This window comes from Papilio polytes, unplaced genomic scaffold, assembly GCF_000836215.1.
Source record: "Papilio polytes unplaced genomic scaffold, Ppol_1.0 DF821511.1, whole genome shotgun sequence".
NCBI lineage: Eukaryota > Metazoa > Arthropoda > Insecta > Lepidoptera > Papilionidae > Papilio > Papilio polytes.
The window spans coordinates 3,174,725-3,194,649 of NW_013527693.1; the positions used below are offsets into that span (position 1 = coordinate 3,174,725).

General features: G+C 36.5%; 1 protein-coding gene across 1 annotated transcript in view; it reads right to left on the minus strand.

The window, feature by feature from the left end:
- Positions 1-19,925, minus strand: part of LOC106108450 (fibrosin-1-like protein) — a 57,195-nt gene that overhangs the window by 15,956 nt on the left and 21,314 nt on the right. The window contains exons 3-5 of the mRNA XM_013289615.1: positions 17,724-17,843; positions 17,204-17,239; positions 16,207-16,233 (exon numbers count right to left, since the gene is read on the minus strand). Of these exons, the coding sequence (XP_013145069.1) occupies positions 16,207-16,233; positions 17,204-17,239; positions 17,724-17,843 (183 nt within the window). The remainder of the gene's footprint in view (positions 1-16,206; positions 16,234-17,203; positions 17,240-17,723; positions 17,844-19,925) is intronic.

Consider the following 19,925-nt stretch of genomic DNA (forward strand, 5'->3'; position numbering starts at 1 on the left):
GAATACGAGACAGGTATGTGGCGGGCACGATGCTGTCATTAGCGTCATGGAATACACGCAAATCTAAATAACGTTTAGCCTACGATCTAGCCAAACAAAGTTCATACCATAATCCTTTTATAACATTACTTTATTTGTAGTCATCAAGAATGATGCTGCGTAAAGTTTGTCGCCAAAGAGAATTAATTTTATCTGTACCTCTTTTAGGTTAGCAATGTACCGATTTTTGACAAGTTTTGCTTCAGGAATATAAAATATCTCATTGACCCAGTAATATTGTCCATGGCACCCTTCAAACCGGAATGCGGTCATGCCGGAGAGCAGCTTCAAGGCAAATTTATTAATAAATTTCATACAAAGTATTGCCCAAATATGTGCCATACATTAACAAGAGATTAAGGCAGATACAATAAATATGGGTATATGTATATTCCAAATAATCTACAAGATTCGGTCACGGTACCGAAAACAAAAAAAAAATAGATAGAAACACTACTACGATAAAATAACATGAACGAGGCTAAAAAAAGGCAACATTTTTCGCAATAATAAACCACTAGAATACGTAAATACAAAAGAAGATTTTGCAAAATAATAGCACAAATACGCAATAAAGGGGAAAAGCTCTTCTACAAAACAGTTAAGAAACAAAAAAAAAATAAACAGTGCATTGTTGAAAAAATAAAAATGCACACGGCCGCGTGTTAATATTTGCATTTAGCGACGGCGAGTGGGGAACAGAGTTGGATGGGGGGCGGCGCGGGCGCGGGTGGCGAGGCGCAGAGAAGAGCGCGAGGTGACATAAAATTTTCAACGACTGCGCCGAGTATCTTCCGGCATTATCTAGCCGTTTGCGAGTGCTTCACCGCTCCGAGTATCTTCTTTTGAATAAAAATTCTCTAGTGGTAACATTGTTCCAGAGCTCGGTTACATGCGGTGCGTTTTCACGGCGCGTTTAACGCAACCACCACCTATCATACAATTTGCGTTGGATAAAAAGATGCTTTTAAAATTGAATTTTAGTACGTGCTATTTGCGAAGCGTTCCGTTTTAACACAAGTGTTCTTACTTCAATAACAAATATTTCAAAACAAAAAGCGAAATAAAGTAATTATAATTGAAATGTGCACGCTATAAGTATTTTCTTTATTGTTTCGATTGTATTTAAACAAGTGATATTTTATCTTTATTAGTATGACCTTATTCTTGTCTTACTAATGAATAAAACACTGTTTCCTAATTAAGTAAAATGGCATTTAAGATTAATAACACCATTGTTTGATGTTTAGTTCAAAAAGTAATTAATAAAAGATTGTATAAAAGCGGAGTTTTATTAATTCATATAGCAGTAGGTCTTGAGACCTATTTATTTATTTTTAACTAGTTGATTGCTTTAAGATGGATGTACATTTTTTCCTTACAACATATTTTAGACGGGAAAAAGCAATAGCAAATCTTGAAGTTGTGATATTACAGTTTTATATTGTTTGCAGAGAAAGAATGATTAAATCCATTGACGTGTAAACTGAAATATTCCGTCTTCATTGTATGCCTTAGAAATACTGGTGTATTGTTTTCTATTCTAGAGAAGCAAAAGTAATAAACACTAGCTTTTTTTAACCTAACTGCGCTAGAAGAGTACAAAGAACGATAGCTTGTAATAGGACTTTATAAGAATTTAAAAACGTAAAATTGGACTAGAATCCACAATCAACTGCTTTTATGAACAAACAACAAACTCTGAATTGAAACGGGAGAACATTTGAAATGGAATATCAAAGTAACATTTCAAATTGCAAAAGAAATCCTCAAAGCGTGTCATAATCTAAATAGCCTTAATAACTTAACAGAGACTTCCACAAAAAAGAAACAAAATCAAAACATCTTCATGACTTGTATAAACAAAAAGTGAAAAGAGGATAATGGGGAACGAAAAAAGAGCAAGCGAGTAAATATGGCGACGCGCCGTTCGGAGTGGCGAGACAAATAAGTGGCCTGGGATGGAGGAGAGAGAGGCTGCGATGGCAGCGGCGGGGAGACGGTACTGACAATCTCGTTATAGATGTGAATAAATAATGAGTTAGCATTAAGCTGGGCTCTCGTGCGAGGGGGCGGCCGGGGCTGCCAGGGCGATCGGCCGCCTTTGTTGTCGGCGCTGTACTGCGCCCGGATTACGCCGCCGCAAGCCCAATTTATTCCGCTAATCGAGCTTCACCTTGCCCCGCGTAAATTAATTAACTCCAACTCAACCTCTGTACGTGAAATTTACGTATGCTCTATTCGTGAATAAGTAATGTTTACTACGCGATATTTTGAGAATGTGACATTGTTTTGTTGCTTTGTATTCTGAAAGAGTAAAACGAACATTAATTTAAAACATTATGAGATTATATGGTTGTATGATTAACTAGCAAGTTAAATTATATGTCAAATTTAGATCTAAATAGATTATTTTATTGTTACATCAGTAATGTATTTATTCATAGTGTCTTAATAATTAATTAGGTCATACCTTCCAACCGTCATAATGTTTAAATTGAATGGTGTTCTACATTCTGATTGTATCAATTAATAGATTAACAGATTAGTTAAAAGGTAGACATGAAGTGGCACGTCCGGGCCAGGTGTTCTCGGCTACTGTGTGCAATGTACGAGCACTCGCCGCTGCCAACAAAGTTGTTTGTACACTTGACAGCATCGATCAGCCCACTCACCGATACTACCATCTGTCACTTGTCCAAATAAAACGAACGAATCGATACATCACATGTGATACGGAAGACGTGATTGCTATAATTAGTTTTATTAAAAGAAACAAGCTCGTTTCTATAATAGAAAATATAATTATAATTCAGGCTTGTAATTGTGAAGCAAAGAATGGCGTTATTGAAATAATTAACAAAACGTTACAAAGCACGAAAACCAAATTTGTAGTCGCGAAATGTTAATATTAACACAAGGAGAACAAATAACATTTCCGAGTAGCGGACAAACTGCGCTGTCGTTTAAACTCGGAGCTATGTATTTCACTAACAAAGCGTTGCATAAGAGGATCCGGTCAAAGAGAAAGAGAATTTCACAGCGCGCACTTTGTGTGCGAAATTGAATCGAATGTCATACATAACGCATTCCGTGTGCTCAAAGGGAGTGTAATTGCGATCTGGCGGCTCCATTTAAAATGTATCCGTGGAAATGAGCGCTAAGCGAGTTGACAAGAGTAGAGGCGGGTAATGCGGCACACTGCACATCGCGGGCCCATCCTACCCTGACGTACTCGACTTGGTCGTTTGCCAGCCGTCTTGTTTTATCGCACTCACAAACTATTTGGCATCTAAACAATGTTTAGACATAACAGATATAGAAAAATCATATCGTATATCTCAATGTGTCATCACCGACGCTAATCATTTGTGCTATGCTCGTAATTAATATGTAAATTGAATATCTGTTCAGTAAATAACTTGTTGGTTGGCTCTTGACAGTTGAACATTATTGCACGTAATAAATGTCATTGTGGTTAAATGCATTTAAGCGTTAATAAATAAATGACTAATAATTTTGTAAATAAGTGTTGGAGAGAGGCAAATTAATTTTATTTTGAAATAACTTCTGTATTTATACAACACCTTGTTTGAGGTTAAACGAGGCTTGAATCTAAAAATAACCTGTATAAACAACGTAAATAAATTACGGCAACCCTCCACTCCTAGTTGCGTGGGGAAGCTTTTTTATAGCTTTTACTATGTGATATTGATAGTTTAATTTATGAATTCAGTATGTCCTAGTTGTGCTCCTACTTTTTAAATTGGTAATTATACTATTACATAGACGGAACAATTATTTTGTTGCTTAGCGTAAAAGCTTGTACGATTTGCTTCAAGACCGAGCTTTCCATCTCTTTACAATCTTGGTATAATCCAAAACATAAAGCTTTATATCAGATTTTTCAAGTAATACTTCTAATAAAACAAAATCAATAAGAATAATACGGCGATGTTCAAAGCAAAACTCCTTACAGAAGCCAACAAGTTCGCTAATAAAATAATAACATCGTATATAGCGCGCACAACAAACCAAAAGAGATAAAGAGTGAGCGTAATAAAAACAGTGCAATTTTAGGGGTATTTTGTCGAGGTTATATCCATAAACTGAGCAGAACGAGGGTGGCGCCCCCTACCCCACGCCGTCGGCCGCCCCGCCTGCCACAGCGGTTGCGAGTAATGAATAAACTCAAACTGGAGATTTCATCTATTTTATTTAATTTCTCGATGAAAGTAAACGTGCTGTTATCCGACAATGAAAATTGTGATTTTGAAAGCTTACGCTTCGAATCAATTTAACGTTATTGACTGTATAACATTATTTATTACATTAAGGTCGTACAGCGATAAAGATGATATAAAATGTATGATATTTGTGTTCATGCTTAAGTATAACGATGAAAATGGATAGGCCGCAGCTTCTGTGTTTATTGAAAGCAATCTAGACCAACATTTCGTGAAAATTGCGATAGAGCGGTAGCGGGTAGCAATGAATGTACCACAGGTATAATTTTTTTCAGGTTAATAGCATACATATTAATATGCAGATACTAGTGTCTATTGATTAAAAAAATCTTGGTTTATAAGTTACTAATTTCGGCATACAAAGAACAAAGAATGTGAAAATTGAAACTCATTAATACAAAAGCGATATCATTTAGAAGTATTCAATATTATTACTTTCTACTAGAATTTATTACATTTTGAACATTGATTAAAAAACATACAAGATTTTGTTTCTATGTTAATAAACATTTTGAGACATTATGCGAAATTTAACATGTAAAAAGTAAATTTATTAGCGACAGAACACAAAATATCGCATGTAAAAACATTAATACTACAATTTTCGCTTATTGCCTTTCAAACAAATTAACACATAATGGCGTCGCGGGAATTTAGCGACTTCAAATATTTGCGGACTCGTAACCGGTTCCAAACTTTCCCTTCTCTCTCTCGATGTTTGTATTTCTCATTTTAATATTTGCAAACACACTCATTCGATAAATAAAAATGAACAACCGAGATAGTCTAACGACTTTCATAATATGCTCGTTGTGTTTAACTGTTTTTTGACAATTGCCTATTATATCAATTCAGTTCATTTTGTCATAACAGACTAATTTTGTTAATAGTTAAGGCAAAAATACATGATACCGATTGTCTAAAATTATAATTTACTTTAACTAAGATAATTCACAATTAGAACGACAGTTGGTGCTAGTACAACAACAGTAAACACAATTGTAACGCGAAGTAGCTAATCTTCAAAAATGTTGTTCCAGTAGCGGAGAGCGCAGAAAATATTTCCGACATAAAAGTAAATCTGAAACGTTTCCGTGCAACATGAGAGCCGTAAAGCGCTGTAGAACAAAGGTATTAAAGCGAATTTTCAAGCTCCGAGTACAGCGAGCGACACAGCGGCACCGCTAACTCATTCTATTTGCTCTCTGTATAAAAATGTAGTTTGTTGCCGGCCGTTTGCAGAGGGTCGGCCACCGGACTCGCCCCATGTTATAATAGCGGCAACACGAAAATTGGCAATTGCTCGTTTCGAATAATCGACTTGATGTTTTTGTTTTCACAAATATATAGCTATTGTTTATTTTTTATTGTCTATAGTTTATTTCAACTTAGAATTTAAACAAAGCTATTCATTAATTCCCGACTAGGAGTCTAAATATAAACTTGCATATCCTCACTTAAACATCGCTTATTTACTAACTTATAACACTTATTTATTTATCAAGTCGTTAAAAACGTTAATTACAAAACAAATAGTACTGGCAGAACTGAAACTTGAAGTATTCAATACGGCATTTAAAGGTAGATGTGTTCGTTAAACACATTACGAACTTGACGAGCTGTGTGAATGCGCACAACTAAGAGCTGGAAAACTTATGCTAGTGCACATGCCTCACTACGGCGAAAAGATTCGTCGCCGCTTGTTTTAAAATAAATTTACATAGTAACGTGAGCCGAAAATAAAGAGGCAAGAGGACACGGAGCAATGAGGCGTCGCGAGCTCGCTCCGAGACGGAGTATAAAACAACAAAGCGCTGGGTGCATCCATCTCCACGTAAACAGGGGGATAAGTTCCACACGGCGCAGCGCACGCTAAGCGCTCTCCACTAATACTCTATCATCCGTATGAAATAATGATTCGTGTACGTGCTACGTCATACAGTGCATTTGCATGCTGAATTCTTCATACACTGCTCTTTTCATTCGATATAGCACCTAGATATTGTTCAACATATGTATATTGTACTGTGTGCTTAAAAAATTCCACTTGTTAAATTCGCTTAGTAATGTCAACTTTTATATTTCATATCACATTAGTAAATAACTTGAAATTAACACTACATATTTCAATTGCGTAATGGATGTCGAAATTCTATATTACTGTCTGCAGCAATTTTTGTACATATGACCTGATTATACATACTAATGTAAATTTCACTATGTCTGCGAAAACTGATATTTAAACGATTTGTATCGGTAACGATTTCAAAACAAGTTTAGGTACAAGCAGCGACATAAAAACAGTTGTTCATAGCTAGTTTTATTTGCAGCGTGAAACTACGGTATGTATTCGATTTCAGTTATTGGAATTTGAAATACATTTCCCAATATAGCGTGGCATCAGGACAAACAAATTGTTTGAATATATTTTCTAACATTTGAGTTCGGAGCACTTTTATTTTATTTATAAAATATATCCAATTCCATTATTTCGCAATTCTGCTTCGGTTTGCATTTCTGTTTGGTAAACTGGTTTTCGTATCAATATTTTTAAACCGTTGCCTTTAAATTTTCGAACCGATATTTTTTAATTCCGGTATTTAAATAAGGAAATGTTGATTGCATTTTTTAATTGAACAATTTATCGATACGTAGGTATGTATGTTCCAAAAAAAGTAGAAAAACCCGTCGATACTTGACAGCGGTACTTATATAAAACGACAACGAAGTGTTGGTATGGATAACAACATATTAACTGCATTTTATACCACGAGTCAATTAAAACTAATGAGGCTTAAGCTCAAATTACGAACATATAACTATAAAAAATACGTTCCTTTTTAATATAACTTTCACATCTATTTAATGCAATCGTTTTACATGATAGCAATCTATATCCGCCTTTCACCGGTCTTGTGCCGTCAAACAGAGGATGAGACCTTCATTATACTTCAATATTATTTAACTAAATATTTAAAAAAACACTTAAAAAAATAACTTTAATAGATTAACTAGCATTTTAAAATATTACTGCAACTAGTCTGCATCAAATCGAAATAAATCATATCAAGTTACAAAAAAACAACCCAGTTAACTGAGCCGTAGTTACTACGAAGGTCGATTGAGGTTAAAGAGCGTATAAAACAATAAAAAAAGAACTTCATATCGGCATAATTGTGACACAGCGGTGTAACCGAACCGGGTTCGATTTAGCGGCGCGCGCGACCGTCGACGTAACGAGACAAACACGCTTCGAGTACAAAAAGCTCTTTAATGAGCCCGCCGGAACGTGCATTAGCGACATTACACGAGGGCCCCACTTCAACCACTTACATTCACTCTTTGATACACATTAAAACCTCATTTCGATCTCTTTATACGTTTTGAATACTAATTGAATAAGACCGTACCCATTCCCTGAAATGTGTACTTTCTACAAGTTCTCTCCAGCGTACGTGTAAAACATCTTTATATTTCTAGTCACGTAAATGGCATACATAACTGACATCAAGATTTTTATTGAGTAAGAAATCATTGGCAAAGAGTACATATACTTTTGTATTTAGAAATAGACAGCAACATCAAAAATTTGTAGTAATACTATAAAATGTATACCAATGACATATAAATATTTTAAAACCACACAAGACAGAATAAATGATGATTTCCTAAACAGAAGTGTTATAAATATAATGCAGCGTTTTATCTACTTTAAAGACATGATTGCTATTCAACATACGATATAATATTTTATTATCAATTAAATAACATTTTCACTTAATGAATAGAGATAAAATTCAATACAAGAGATGTATTTAATCAGTTATTCGTAAGCAATGCACAACGTTGATAACATAAAATGAATAAAACACGCCACTAGGCTAAGTGGGCAATCGAGATGTAAAAGGCAATACAAACCGGAGCTCAATGTGCTAATGGCCGTCCATAAGTATTGTACTCATGATGTTGATATTTATTCATGCGATCGCGCAATCGGGTGAGTGTACACTCGAAGCAAATTATATGTTTATCACAACAAAGTGGAGAGGCGACGACGAGCGGCTTGTCACGGTAGCCAATTAAAGTTCCCGCCGCCAAGTCGGATAACTTACTCGACGACCGGTTATTAATAGACGATTGCTTTGATAAGTGACATAGATTGAACAACGTATAAATAAACACGAAACAATTAGTTGTGGAGGATTGTTAGAGGGATTAAGACACAAGGGGAAACAACTTGCTCCTCGAACTTTGTTGTTAAGGCGCTGTCGCAATGAATTGTTTATGCGGAACGGACGGACTGCTAAGTGGCATAAACACTCTTGGGAGTAGTAGGGTTCACGTTACTGTGTAAATCTTTATGATATAAAATACACATTTAATTTGTTTTAAAAAAAAAATTAAAAGCAATGATATTACGAAAATAAGTTAATTTATATTCTGCATAAAAAGGGGAAACGGTAAAAGGTAAAAGGCGATGCGATAGTTTAAAGCCGTCAGCGCTCGGCAGTGTGAAAGCGCAGCGTAAGCACTCACTCGTCTCGCGCTAAAACGAGCAATTAATCCGGCCAACTACCGCACGCTCCAATGATTCCGTCTCCGATGCAATGCCGACCATTCCTTGCCACTCGCCAGCCGGGAACCGATTGGGCGTGTGTTTAAACACCTCGTATAATAGGGTTGTCCAATTCACGGTATTATACTACCTCAAAAATAATTGACTTATAAATTTGAAATGAATGTAAATTATCTTCTTTAAAAAAATAGGGTTGTGTAGAAATTAAATAAACTTTGCCTATTTCTTCAGTCTTCTTTCTAACAGTGAAGTAAAAATTAGTAAGCTTTTAGCTAACATTTGGTGTAAAATTCTTATTAATTTTATTTAGAATATATCAAGGTGAAATAACAATATTACAACAATTTTCATTAAGAATAAAAGTGTATCACAAAGTTTGCGTCCCTGGTAACCCTACCTGCCAGAGCGCCCCATCTCCCAACGGATCGCCTAACTTAGATTACTTTATAATAATTCACTGAAATTTCACTCCAGACGGAATACACAAATTGGCTTTTGTCACGGAGTTTGTAAATTATTAATGGATTAGAACGGTTAGAGTTATGAGGCGATAGACGCGGCAGCTTTATCAAGACGTCGTCGCATGCTTATTTTCGCCGCTGCCCGCCGCTAACGATCGGCAACAATTTACGACATAAATAACGACCGCTGAAACTCGAACAGTTACTCGTTCTTATCTTCCTCGGGCGGAAGAATGTTCGATTCACTCGCGATGCTTGATATATTTTATGACTGTAAAAAGCGTAACTGTAATATGAAATCATAACTTTACACTGGCAGTAAAATAAAGACAAAAAAACTTCTAAGAGCGCACGAGGGGTAGAGGAGAAATAAAGGAAAAGTTTATCGCATTAGCTAGACAAGGGTATCCTATTTGTTCACGAAGAACTTTTCCATTTACCGGCGGCGTTGCTAACCGATTTACTTTGTACGTGTAGTAAGTACTTGTCGAGTGTAATTTACCTTTAATCTGATAAAAAAACAAGGACATTTAGGACAATGAATACAATAAGAGGGTACGTCTGGCGCACTAATCAGAGAATACGGCACGATCGCGGGAAACTTTTTGTCTACTCTTAATGGTGTACGAATGTGATACTTTTTCTGAAATAATTGGACTAAACAGAAAGAGCAGGATAATTCGGTTGAAACTTGAATAAATTAAATGCGAATTGCGGTCCAGAGGCGGGAAGGCGGCGGGCGGCGAGGCGGGCATGCACGTTTTGGTTTAAAATATTCTTGTGAACTTAGCCGTTGGCTAATTACGTCCCGTAGCGAGTCGCGCTCGACTATGTGCGAATGGCTTTGTGGTATACCTATTTAACGTGCCGTTGTAATTGATGCTAATTGATTCACTCGATATGCATAATCACATTTTGGTTTTGACTTCATTAATGATGGGGTTATTGTTCAAATATTATGATATCATCTACTATCTAAATTCCGCAAATCGTGAATTATATATGCATAATAATTTGTATCACAATTTGTTTCTAGTTGGTTGGATTATGTCAACAGGATGACGACACAAACATTCGAAAAACATGACCAAAATTTAATATGAAGCTGTCGAGACCGGTTCTTAAAATAAATACATACTTGGCGAGTTAGTATAAACCTCAGGTATCACATATTCAAAGTTGACTTACGTCTACATGCGGCGAGTTTACGTGTATGAAATGGCTGCAAATATGACGGATATCGCCTGAGCCCCGCCCAGAGCACTAACGCAGCATCGCTAAGCTCTCAGATTGCTTCAGTGGTTAAAGGCGCTTCACACTCAAAGCACGTTGAGGCGCGTTTATCAGAGCGGGAGCTCACACCGCACCGCAGCCGGTGCAGCGACAAACGGAATCGCAGAGCGCATCCCGAGTGAATCGCTGATCCGTCGAGAGATATCTCGACCTCGGCGTTGACGTCGAGTGCCACCACTCACCCGCCTACGGATAATTACGGCCCTTTGACGAAGCATCTTTGTCCTCTATGTGCTTCCGAAGTGGCAACAATCTTTTTTTTTCCTTCTCGTATAATGCCCGGTGAGGACTATACAATATGAAGTTGATATTTAATATTCACATCCAGAATTATTGTTTTTAAGCAGATTTCATTACTAGCATAGTGTGGTCGGCTTTTTAGGAAAAGATATGTTTATAGATACACTTATAAAATTATGATAACAAATATCACAAAAAAGTAAACACAAAACATAACAGCTGACATGCACATGTATATGGATGCAATAGGATAGAAGAACATACAGTCATAATAATTAATAAATAACTACAAAAGACTTTAAAATGCAAAGGATACGAAAAACAATTTTAACTTTGCATCGTTGCAAGTTGGTTCCAAGTCGAGCGTGTTTGTACGAGAGAATAATACGGATCTCCAAAGTTTGCAAGCAGGAAAGCTTGTGGGCGATAAACGGGTGGTGAAGTGCAGGGTGGGGGCGGCTTGTTATTACACCCTCTCACCTACGCAAGGGGTTTCTACTCAGAGCCGTACTGTCGCACAAGATTAAGACGCTCCTCGCTTTACTGTTAGCACTCCGGCTTCCGTTCCGCTCTCTTTCTCTCTCTGTCTCTCTCGCTTTCTTAGTGGCTTCGAGTGTGCTCTCCTCTTTCTGTTCACTGACTTAAACATAACACGATCATTTGTCTACTTATTTGTCTTTGCAAACAATCACGAACTGTACAACTAAATATATTTTGCTCAGAAAAAATAAGGAGATTTGTCAAATAAAGATTGAACATTCGTAGCAGTAAGAAGTCAGCCACCCTAAACCGTTTATATCAAAGTGTTGTATTACAGAGTTTAGGTTGTAAATAAAACGGCCGAAGAAAAGCCCGATAAGATGGAAGTGAAATAAGTTTAACCGAACGGTGGAAGGCATTATCATTGGCTGCGAGCGAGGAACAAAGAAAATGGTTGAGAGCGAACGTACGAGAGTACTTTATAGGCGCGTAAATATGTTTTATATCCTACTGTCTGTTATACACTGGCGCGGCACCCCATACCACGGCGCGGCGGCCCCCCGCCCGAGGGTTGCCCCGCTCTCGGAAATGCCGAGCTTTAATAAAACATATATTTTTCCGAGCGAGGAAAATACTGGGGAAACTCGCAATTTGTTCTTTCACTTTATGCTCGTTTACAAGACAAAAGTGGAACATTCCAGAAACATTATGTTAATCACGTAGTTATGTACGTAGTTTATTGTAATTTATAAAACGCACTTTGCGTGTATATGTTGAGGGTTTACGACATAAGTCTTGTCGACGATGACGACGTGTTAAGAGGTGTGAGAAGTAGTAAAATGTGTGGGGCCAGAGCAGCGTGCAGTGTGCTGGGTGCAACATTGTAGTAGCACTTAATGGTGTCGCGATGACCCTTATCTTGCGCGCCTCGGCGCAGTCGCGGTCGCCGGCGATTTATTGCGGCGCGTGTAGGCACGCCGCGCCACCGACCCTCCTCCGACTTGAACGCTAATTATAACACGCCCTAACCACACAACTACTATACACTTAAATACAAACTATACGAATTTGCATTTATGTCCAGTAAATGTTTGTCATTGTTCTTAGTTTAAATACATTTTGAATCCTTAAAATCTTGTACTTAGTAAAAAGTTTTCTATAGGTATATACAACAAACAATAAACATTCTTCAAATTAAAAAATAATGAACACAACATAATATAAATTAAAAAGTTACGGGTTTAACTTATTATTATGCTGAAACATTACCAATAAAAACTTCACTTTAAATGACGCTAACATTATGTGATTTTAAACGAAATGAAATTGAAAACAATTCATCAAAGGCAGCGCTGAGAGTTGATAGAACAGAAGTAGCAATTAAGATAATGTTGGAAACAAATTTATATTCCGATTCCGTGGGAGAGATTAAATTATTTTCTTGTTGGTTTTCGCATTACAAAAGGGTCGTAACCGACCGTCGAATGAGAGCAAGGGAGGCACGTTACGTGTTTGAGAGTAACCGCATTCCCGCCGCGCCGGCAGACTCCGCGCCGTAAAATATTACCTAAATGAAAGAAGCTCTTTCAATTAACCGAGGCAGGTTTGCGTAAGGTAAATTCTGCTAAGAGACGCCCGTCGCTGCGGGGCGTTAGAAGTTTTCCTTTTGGCGATATTTCACTTGCGTGTGCTTGAAATTTATAAAAAGAAATTTTTGAATTGCCTTTTTATCCGCATCTTAGTAAGTCTGAACATTTTTTCTTATTAATCATTCAATTCAATTTCTATGTGAAATAGAAAACCATTTTTATTCATGATTTTATTAATGCCCCCAAATTTTCTTTGACACGCTCGGATAGAGCAGACAGCGCAACTTTGCCCCAACTCTAATCGACTAGAAGTGATATACAAGCTGATGAATGATGATGAGCGTTTTGCTTATTCTGTGGAAACTACGCGATTTATATAAAGTTCAGGAAAAACATGAAAAATATGAGTACCAAGCAATTGCTGTGATTTGTATTATGTAAAATTATTTTTCGCTGGATGAAAAAATTAAGATTTTCAGTATTTAGTTTTACTACTTGGCAACAATTAAATTAAATGAATTGTTACCACGAACTTCAAACTTCTTTGAAATTATTTCAATATTCTTCAAATATAAATTCCAAAAGCTTACTAAAACAAAATGTAGAAACTCTATGTACAGCAATAAAACGAAGACAAACGAAACGGGTCAATATCGATTTAAAAAACTTAAAAAGGTTCAAAGTACCTACTGGCAGGATACAAAAAAAGTAGCGGCAAGTTACGTATACGGGTGCCGGTGGGCTGCGGTCGAGCAGGGGTGGTCACAGCCGCCGTTATTGCTAAGCTAATAACACAGTTTGCGGGCTTTTCCTACTCAGCAGAGATATCCTACGCTATTCATAACTTGCACGGCGATCGGCAAACATTCTACTTTAAAGTTACTAGCGAGCTCTTTTGTGTAGCTCGGGTAGACTTTACCGATAATCGGAATTTTCGGTGAATATAATGCGTTTTTGTGAGAAAATAAGCTATTCCACGGGAGTGAGGCGGATTAGATAGGGTAGTAAATGTTTCAATGTAAATAATTTTCATTTAAACGAGTTCATCCAGTTTGAATATCGGTCAGTGAACGAGAGAGAGTATATCTGTCTCACTCGCACACTCTAGACAGGTATGTAGAAGTCGGCTAGAGCTGGCGGCGAAGTCTCCCGGGATGATTTAATTAATCAACACGGCGCGGCTCAAACTGATTTCCTCCTCAAATATCCATTAGCCGGTGTTGCCGTGCCACTTAATTCAAACTGTATTTAACAAGTGCTTCCAATGTGCGCAATTTACTTTGTAATACGATTAGGTGAAAGCGCATTGGTGCTAATTGTTTGTGTTAATTCACATCATACATACACCTTCTTATATTTTTCTAACACCCTAGACATTTATTAATGGAATTATACTATATATTTAAAAACTTTTCTATTTATCGCATGCTTTCATTTTCATACCCTACGCTACATATCGTTTTCGTGCAAATTATAAAACTCTATTAAAATAAGTAACAAAAGTTTAAAAACAATATTTATTTTCAATTTGAAATGAATATTTCATATGGAACTACTGCGGATATCTCTCATGTTGAAATAAATTCAGATACATTTATTTTTTACAAACAATATTTCATTGGAAACATGTTTATATTATTTTCATCGAAATAACGTTTAGAATGTTCAATGGATGTAGCTGATTTTGTTTCTATGCGCTATATATTGCAATAATATTTTTTCCGATTACAAATTCAAAAGGTAATAATATTCTTATAACAAAAGTTTGTACACGGGAACTGCGTTTATATTTATAGATATCTGTAACAAGATAACAATTCTTAACTTAGTTGTTTCAAAGATGTACAAACAATGCGCTCACGACGTAATTCTGTGCTTGTATAGGTACAGTACGTACCGTGCACTTAAAGTTTTCAATAGCAGTAGTTCGAAGAAAGCAACTTGTCAGAATCGTTTGCTTTCAACATTTATTTTGAACAAGCAAATATCGAAGTCGCAGATTTTATCTGTGGTAAAGTATACTCTTGGTTATAATTTATTCATTTTAAACATTGACACCTTAATATAGTAAAGGTAAACATAGCCTTTAGCTAATAATTGATTAGCATAATTGCACAAATATATTTATTTCTGTTTTGTTTACATTAAAGGCATTGAGACTTGTTTATGTACAGAAATTTTGCTTATGCACATTACGATTAGAGATTCAAATAAGTACGTGGGTACATATCTTGAGAGCAGGCGTTAAAATTACAGCATGTAATATGCTCTTAACTTAGGTACGAACACACTTGTGCAAGTGACAGAATTGGAACGCACACATTGAACGTAGCGTTTAGGAGGCGAGCGTGGCGTAGCGTCAGCAGCAAAAGAGTTAATGTAATGTTTAATTACGGGCACTTGGCGACTGCGCCAATCTTGCAATTAGGAAGCGGTGCGGCGGCGCGTAATCAGGGCCCTTTGCGACGTCGACACGCGTCGGAGAGCGCTCCACGTTCACGACTCGAGCTTTTCACTCGCATTTTACAACCTGTTGACGAGTTAGTTAAGCCCCTACAGTGAGTACGGTCCGCACAAAGAGAAACTCGCCAACCCCTCCGACTCGAGCCTGCAGACTGACCCGTTTGCAAATAAAAGCAGCGTCATATTACACTTTTTCACTATTCGTTCATTGCTAACGTTTAAGTGGAAAATACATCGGAGGAAATTAGTTTTTTAGTTCCATAATTTAAAGCTTTTAGTAGAATAATATTACATTTAGGTTTAAATAGGTAAACGAGAAAGGCATTATCCGTAAAGTGAATATTTAACAGACGTATATTTTTCTTTCCCGTGAATTTATTTCTTTTCTAATTAAACGAATTTTAAACACTTAATTGCCAACACGAAATCCTCGAACATGAAGTTTGTCTCGCAAACTCTATCTTAGTTGATAAATCCTCAATTAAATCCGACTCTCGTTGTCGATTTACCTTTGAAGTTCTTAGTTCAGCAGGAATTGCCGGGGACATTAAACTAAGTAGACGGTAATTAATATGTAAACAAGTGCAGAGTTTTCTCCGTGGAATAGATTAATCCGGGCGCGAGTGTGCGGGGTAATAACCCGGGGAGCGAACAACTTCACCACTTACATTACACGGACATTTATTCCCTACGCCCGGTTTCAACTTTTCGCTCACAAGGAGCCGAAAGGACCGCTTTAATTAATTTACGCGCTACGTAAATACAGCTGGAAATTCAGCCGGCAGTGCCGGCTGCGAAATAATATTTATTGTACTTGCCTTGTCGTCGTCGCCTTCACTATCACACTGCAAAAGAGAGACGTTTATGCATTAATAACACTGAAAAGTTTCTTCAAATAACACAACTTCTCCTGCATGCATAAAATATTATATCAAGCAAATATTATAATTTAAAACACCATCTCGAATAATTACATTAATTGCTTATAATATTTATATGTACGTATAGAAATGATGTTACTAAAGTAAATTTAAATTAGTTTAAACAATGGAATGATATATTATAAACCCGCATGGAAATATTAAGCAATAACCTAAACCATAACCAATAAAATGGAAAAATATCAATCAATATACAAATTGTTTGAAAAGAAAGTCTATCATCGTGTCGAGGCAAAATAATCCATACGATATTTACGAGGCGTGTTCGCGTCGAGGGAAACAAGGGATCGGGCTGAGATATTACAATTTCAAATAAATACAGTACATGAAGTATTCAGGACGGGCGCGTAATGTTCTGTAGTACGGGGCGGCACCGCCTCGACAAATCTCGTGATTTACCTGCGATACGCGCCGAATATCGAACGGGGACCGTGTGTTGCGTGATCGGACTAAATTTGCACAAGGTAATCGAAAATTATGGCTTTCACCTTTAAATAACTCCTAATAGCGTTCGCGGCTCGCTTGGCGACTAGGAATGGCAACTAAATGATACATTATTGGTTTTATTGAGGCGTGGAATAGGTTACGTGCCCGAACCGACCGCTCGCTAGTTGTTCATATGGAAACCGCTTTCGATGAGGCTATGAGAACTAGATTTTATATTGCAGTCACGTTGCTGTAATAGCACTTAAGATTACAAGATTTGAAAGATAAGCAAGAGTTGAGAATTAGTGGAAAAAGAAAAAGCAGCCAAACTTTATCCATGCTTTCCGCGTAAACGTAATAAAAGTCTGTATAAACAAGCGAAGCCGATGGACGTGTGAGTCATGCCAGAGGAGCTTGTACGCTGTAGGACATTAATGAGGATACTCACGATATAGCCTTTTCCGGAACTACAGCGGCTACTGGCCTGTAGGCAGGAGACAGAAAGGCGAACATATGAGTGGACTGGACCGATCGAGGTAGTAGGTAATTTTACCTGTCTCTCCCCTTGTATATATAGACAAATTTTAAGTATTCTTCACATAGTAAACTTCGAATCTCATGAATGTATTACATTCAAAAATGAATACAGTGGGAGGGACAAGTAAAAGGCAGCAAATAATTTTGTACAAACATCAACTGAATAGTAAACACATATCTAACATTTAGAGACGGTCACAACATTGAATCAAATGGTAATATCACTGACATGCATGAATGATAAAGTAGATCGGAAATTTAGACGAAAGCAAATTCAAGTCTGTTTGACAGATTTAAATATTTAAGAAACTTTATTAAAATAAGTGTAAGTCTAGGATGATATTGAATCCCGATAATACTAAGCTGACAGGTATTACAAAGTTATTGATACATTTATAAAAGTTGTTTAGCGGTTTGGAGTGTATACGTACGTCACTAAGACGGTCGCGCGAGGAATCGGGGTCGCGTGGCGCCAATGAGCTGCCCGTGAGCCGTTCAGATGCCCTTCCACTGTCATCCGACGTGCCAGCGTCTTGAAGCAGCGTTATACCCTGCACAATAATTATTTAAATAAAAACTCTTTCTGAACGTCTTACGGCAAATTTAAGGCAATATGCTTCTTCACTTTCGAATGAACGTGAAAGGGACTCTTATAAAATATGTATACATGTTCATCTTGTATTTGGTTAAGAAATAAGCGCCACGTCCGAATTAATCTCAAGACAAAAAAAAATTAAAATAGTTTTATTCATCGATCTTTATTTGAAACATCAAAACAGATTATACGTCGATGGGTGATTTAGACATGAATATTTTAGTTTACATAACTTTATATTCACGTTCCTCGACCGATATAAACTCCAGAAATAGTATTATATATAGTAAAGAATAAAACACATAAATCAAAAATATCTTTATTTCATTGCAGAACATCTTTTAAAATTAAACTAAGATTTTCATACTAGAACGTAGTATTCTTAAATAAGAATAAAATTTATAAGGTTGTCCTAGTAAACTCAGTAAGTATTTTATTGGAATAAATGAATGTTATCTTTATCTTTTCCGATTGTAATAAAAGTTGTGAGAGCTTATATAAAATAAACGATAATGAGGTGTACGAGTAGCAATGCAAATTACGGTATAATAAGACAGTAAATTTGTTTTAGCTGTTCGTTGAATTTGTACTCGCATCACGTAAACATTACTAAGCGGATCTAAATGGATGAATTTATTCCGTCGTATTGCTTTGTATCCGAGAGAGACTGGGAACGTTTTCATCTTAATGCAGACCGAGTTGTATATTAAAAGAACAAACAAAGCATTATACCAACTATTCAAATATTTAAGAGCAAACATTTAAATTCGTACACTTCTTGTAAACAAAATCTGTGGTATTAAACTAGCGATATAAAATATCTTACTTTTTGTTTGTTTTTCAAAACATTGTTAGTCATGAAAAAAATTATTGAAAGCATTAGGCACTTTGAGTCATTTACCATTGCAAGTGAACAAGAATTGTTTGAAAGGTGTTGAAATACTACTGATTACAATTATTTGAACTTATAAGTAAATAAGCAATATTAAAATCCAGAAACCAATGTACAGTTCCTTTTAAGTTGCTCATTTTACAGCAGATTGTACAAGACATTTATCTCCGTACGTCAATACACTCAAAGCAAAGACGTGTAGCGATACTCTTCCACGGTAAGAGGGTAAAATTCTATTAGATGAGGGTAAAAGGAAAGCTTTTTATGTAGACTCGCAAAATTGAGCGGTAACTAGGATATAAGAAAACTTGATAAGGCGGACAGGGAGACTGCCTACCCGTAACGTTGCGTGGCCGGGTCCCAACAATAAAAAGAGTTTTCCATTTATCACATTTCGCGTGTATTTTACGGCGGGGTTCGGAGCGCGCTCGACTCCGGGGGAGGGCGCTCGACGGGACGGATAAAAGAAAATAAAACGACCAGTAACTCTCTGTAAATGGATAACTCTCCGGCCGCGCTCGCTCAATGAACTTTCACAATTTTATTACGGACCATCAAATATGTTTTGATTTACGTGTCATAATATTTTTCGTGAGCAATGAACGATTGTTGGCACGTTTTGTAGCAATATTGTTGTCGCCCTATTCTAGACAAAGTAACAATGTAGAAGAATAGATAATAATACAGCACTAAATTATACCGTGTTTTGTAGAATTGATATCATGGTCGAGCTGTTTACTATTTGTTATGAAACTTTACTATTTGCATTATATCATTACTTATTACATAGTCGACTTTAATAAAACGTGATAAATCACAACAGGTACGGTTAAATCGTATTACCAACATGTTAATTTCAAAATAAAATTCTCGTTAGAACCACAGTGACTGAATTAATAATTTAAATTTCTAGAAAACACAACGATACATATCAGTTTATTTTTTATTTAAACTTAGATCCCGATAAAAGACGCATTACATTTTTACTTAGTTGAAGTGTTTTAGGATATATTAAAATTCAAATACCGAAATTCCCCTGTTATTATTCAATCAAAAACAAATCGAAAGGGTGATCAAGAGCGCCGCCGCGGAAGCGTGAAAGCATAACTTTGTTAACGGCGTCTTAAGTAGTCACCGAGAGAGACG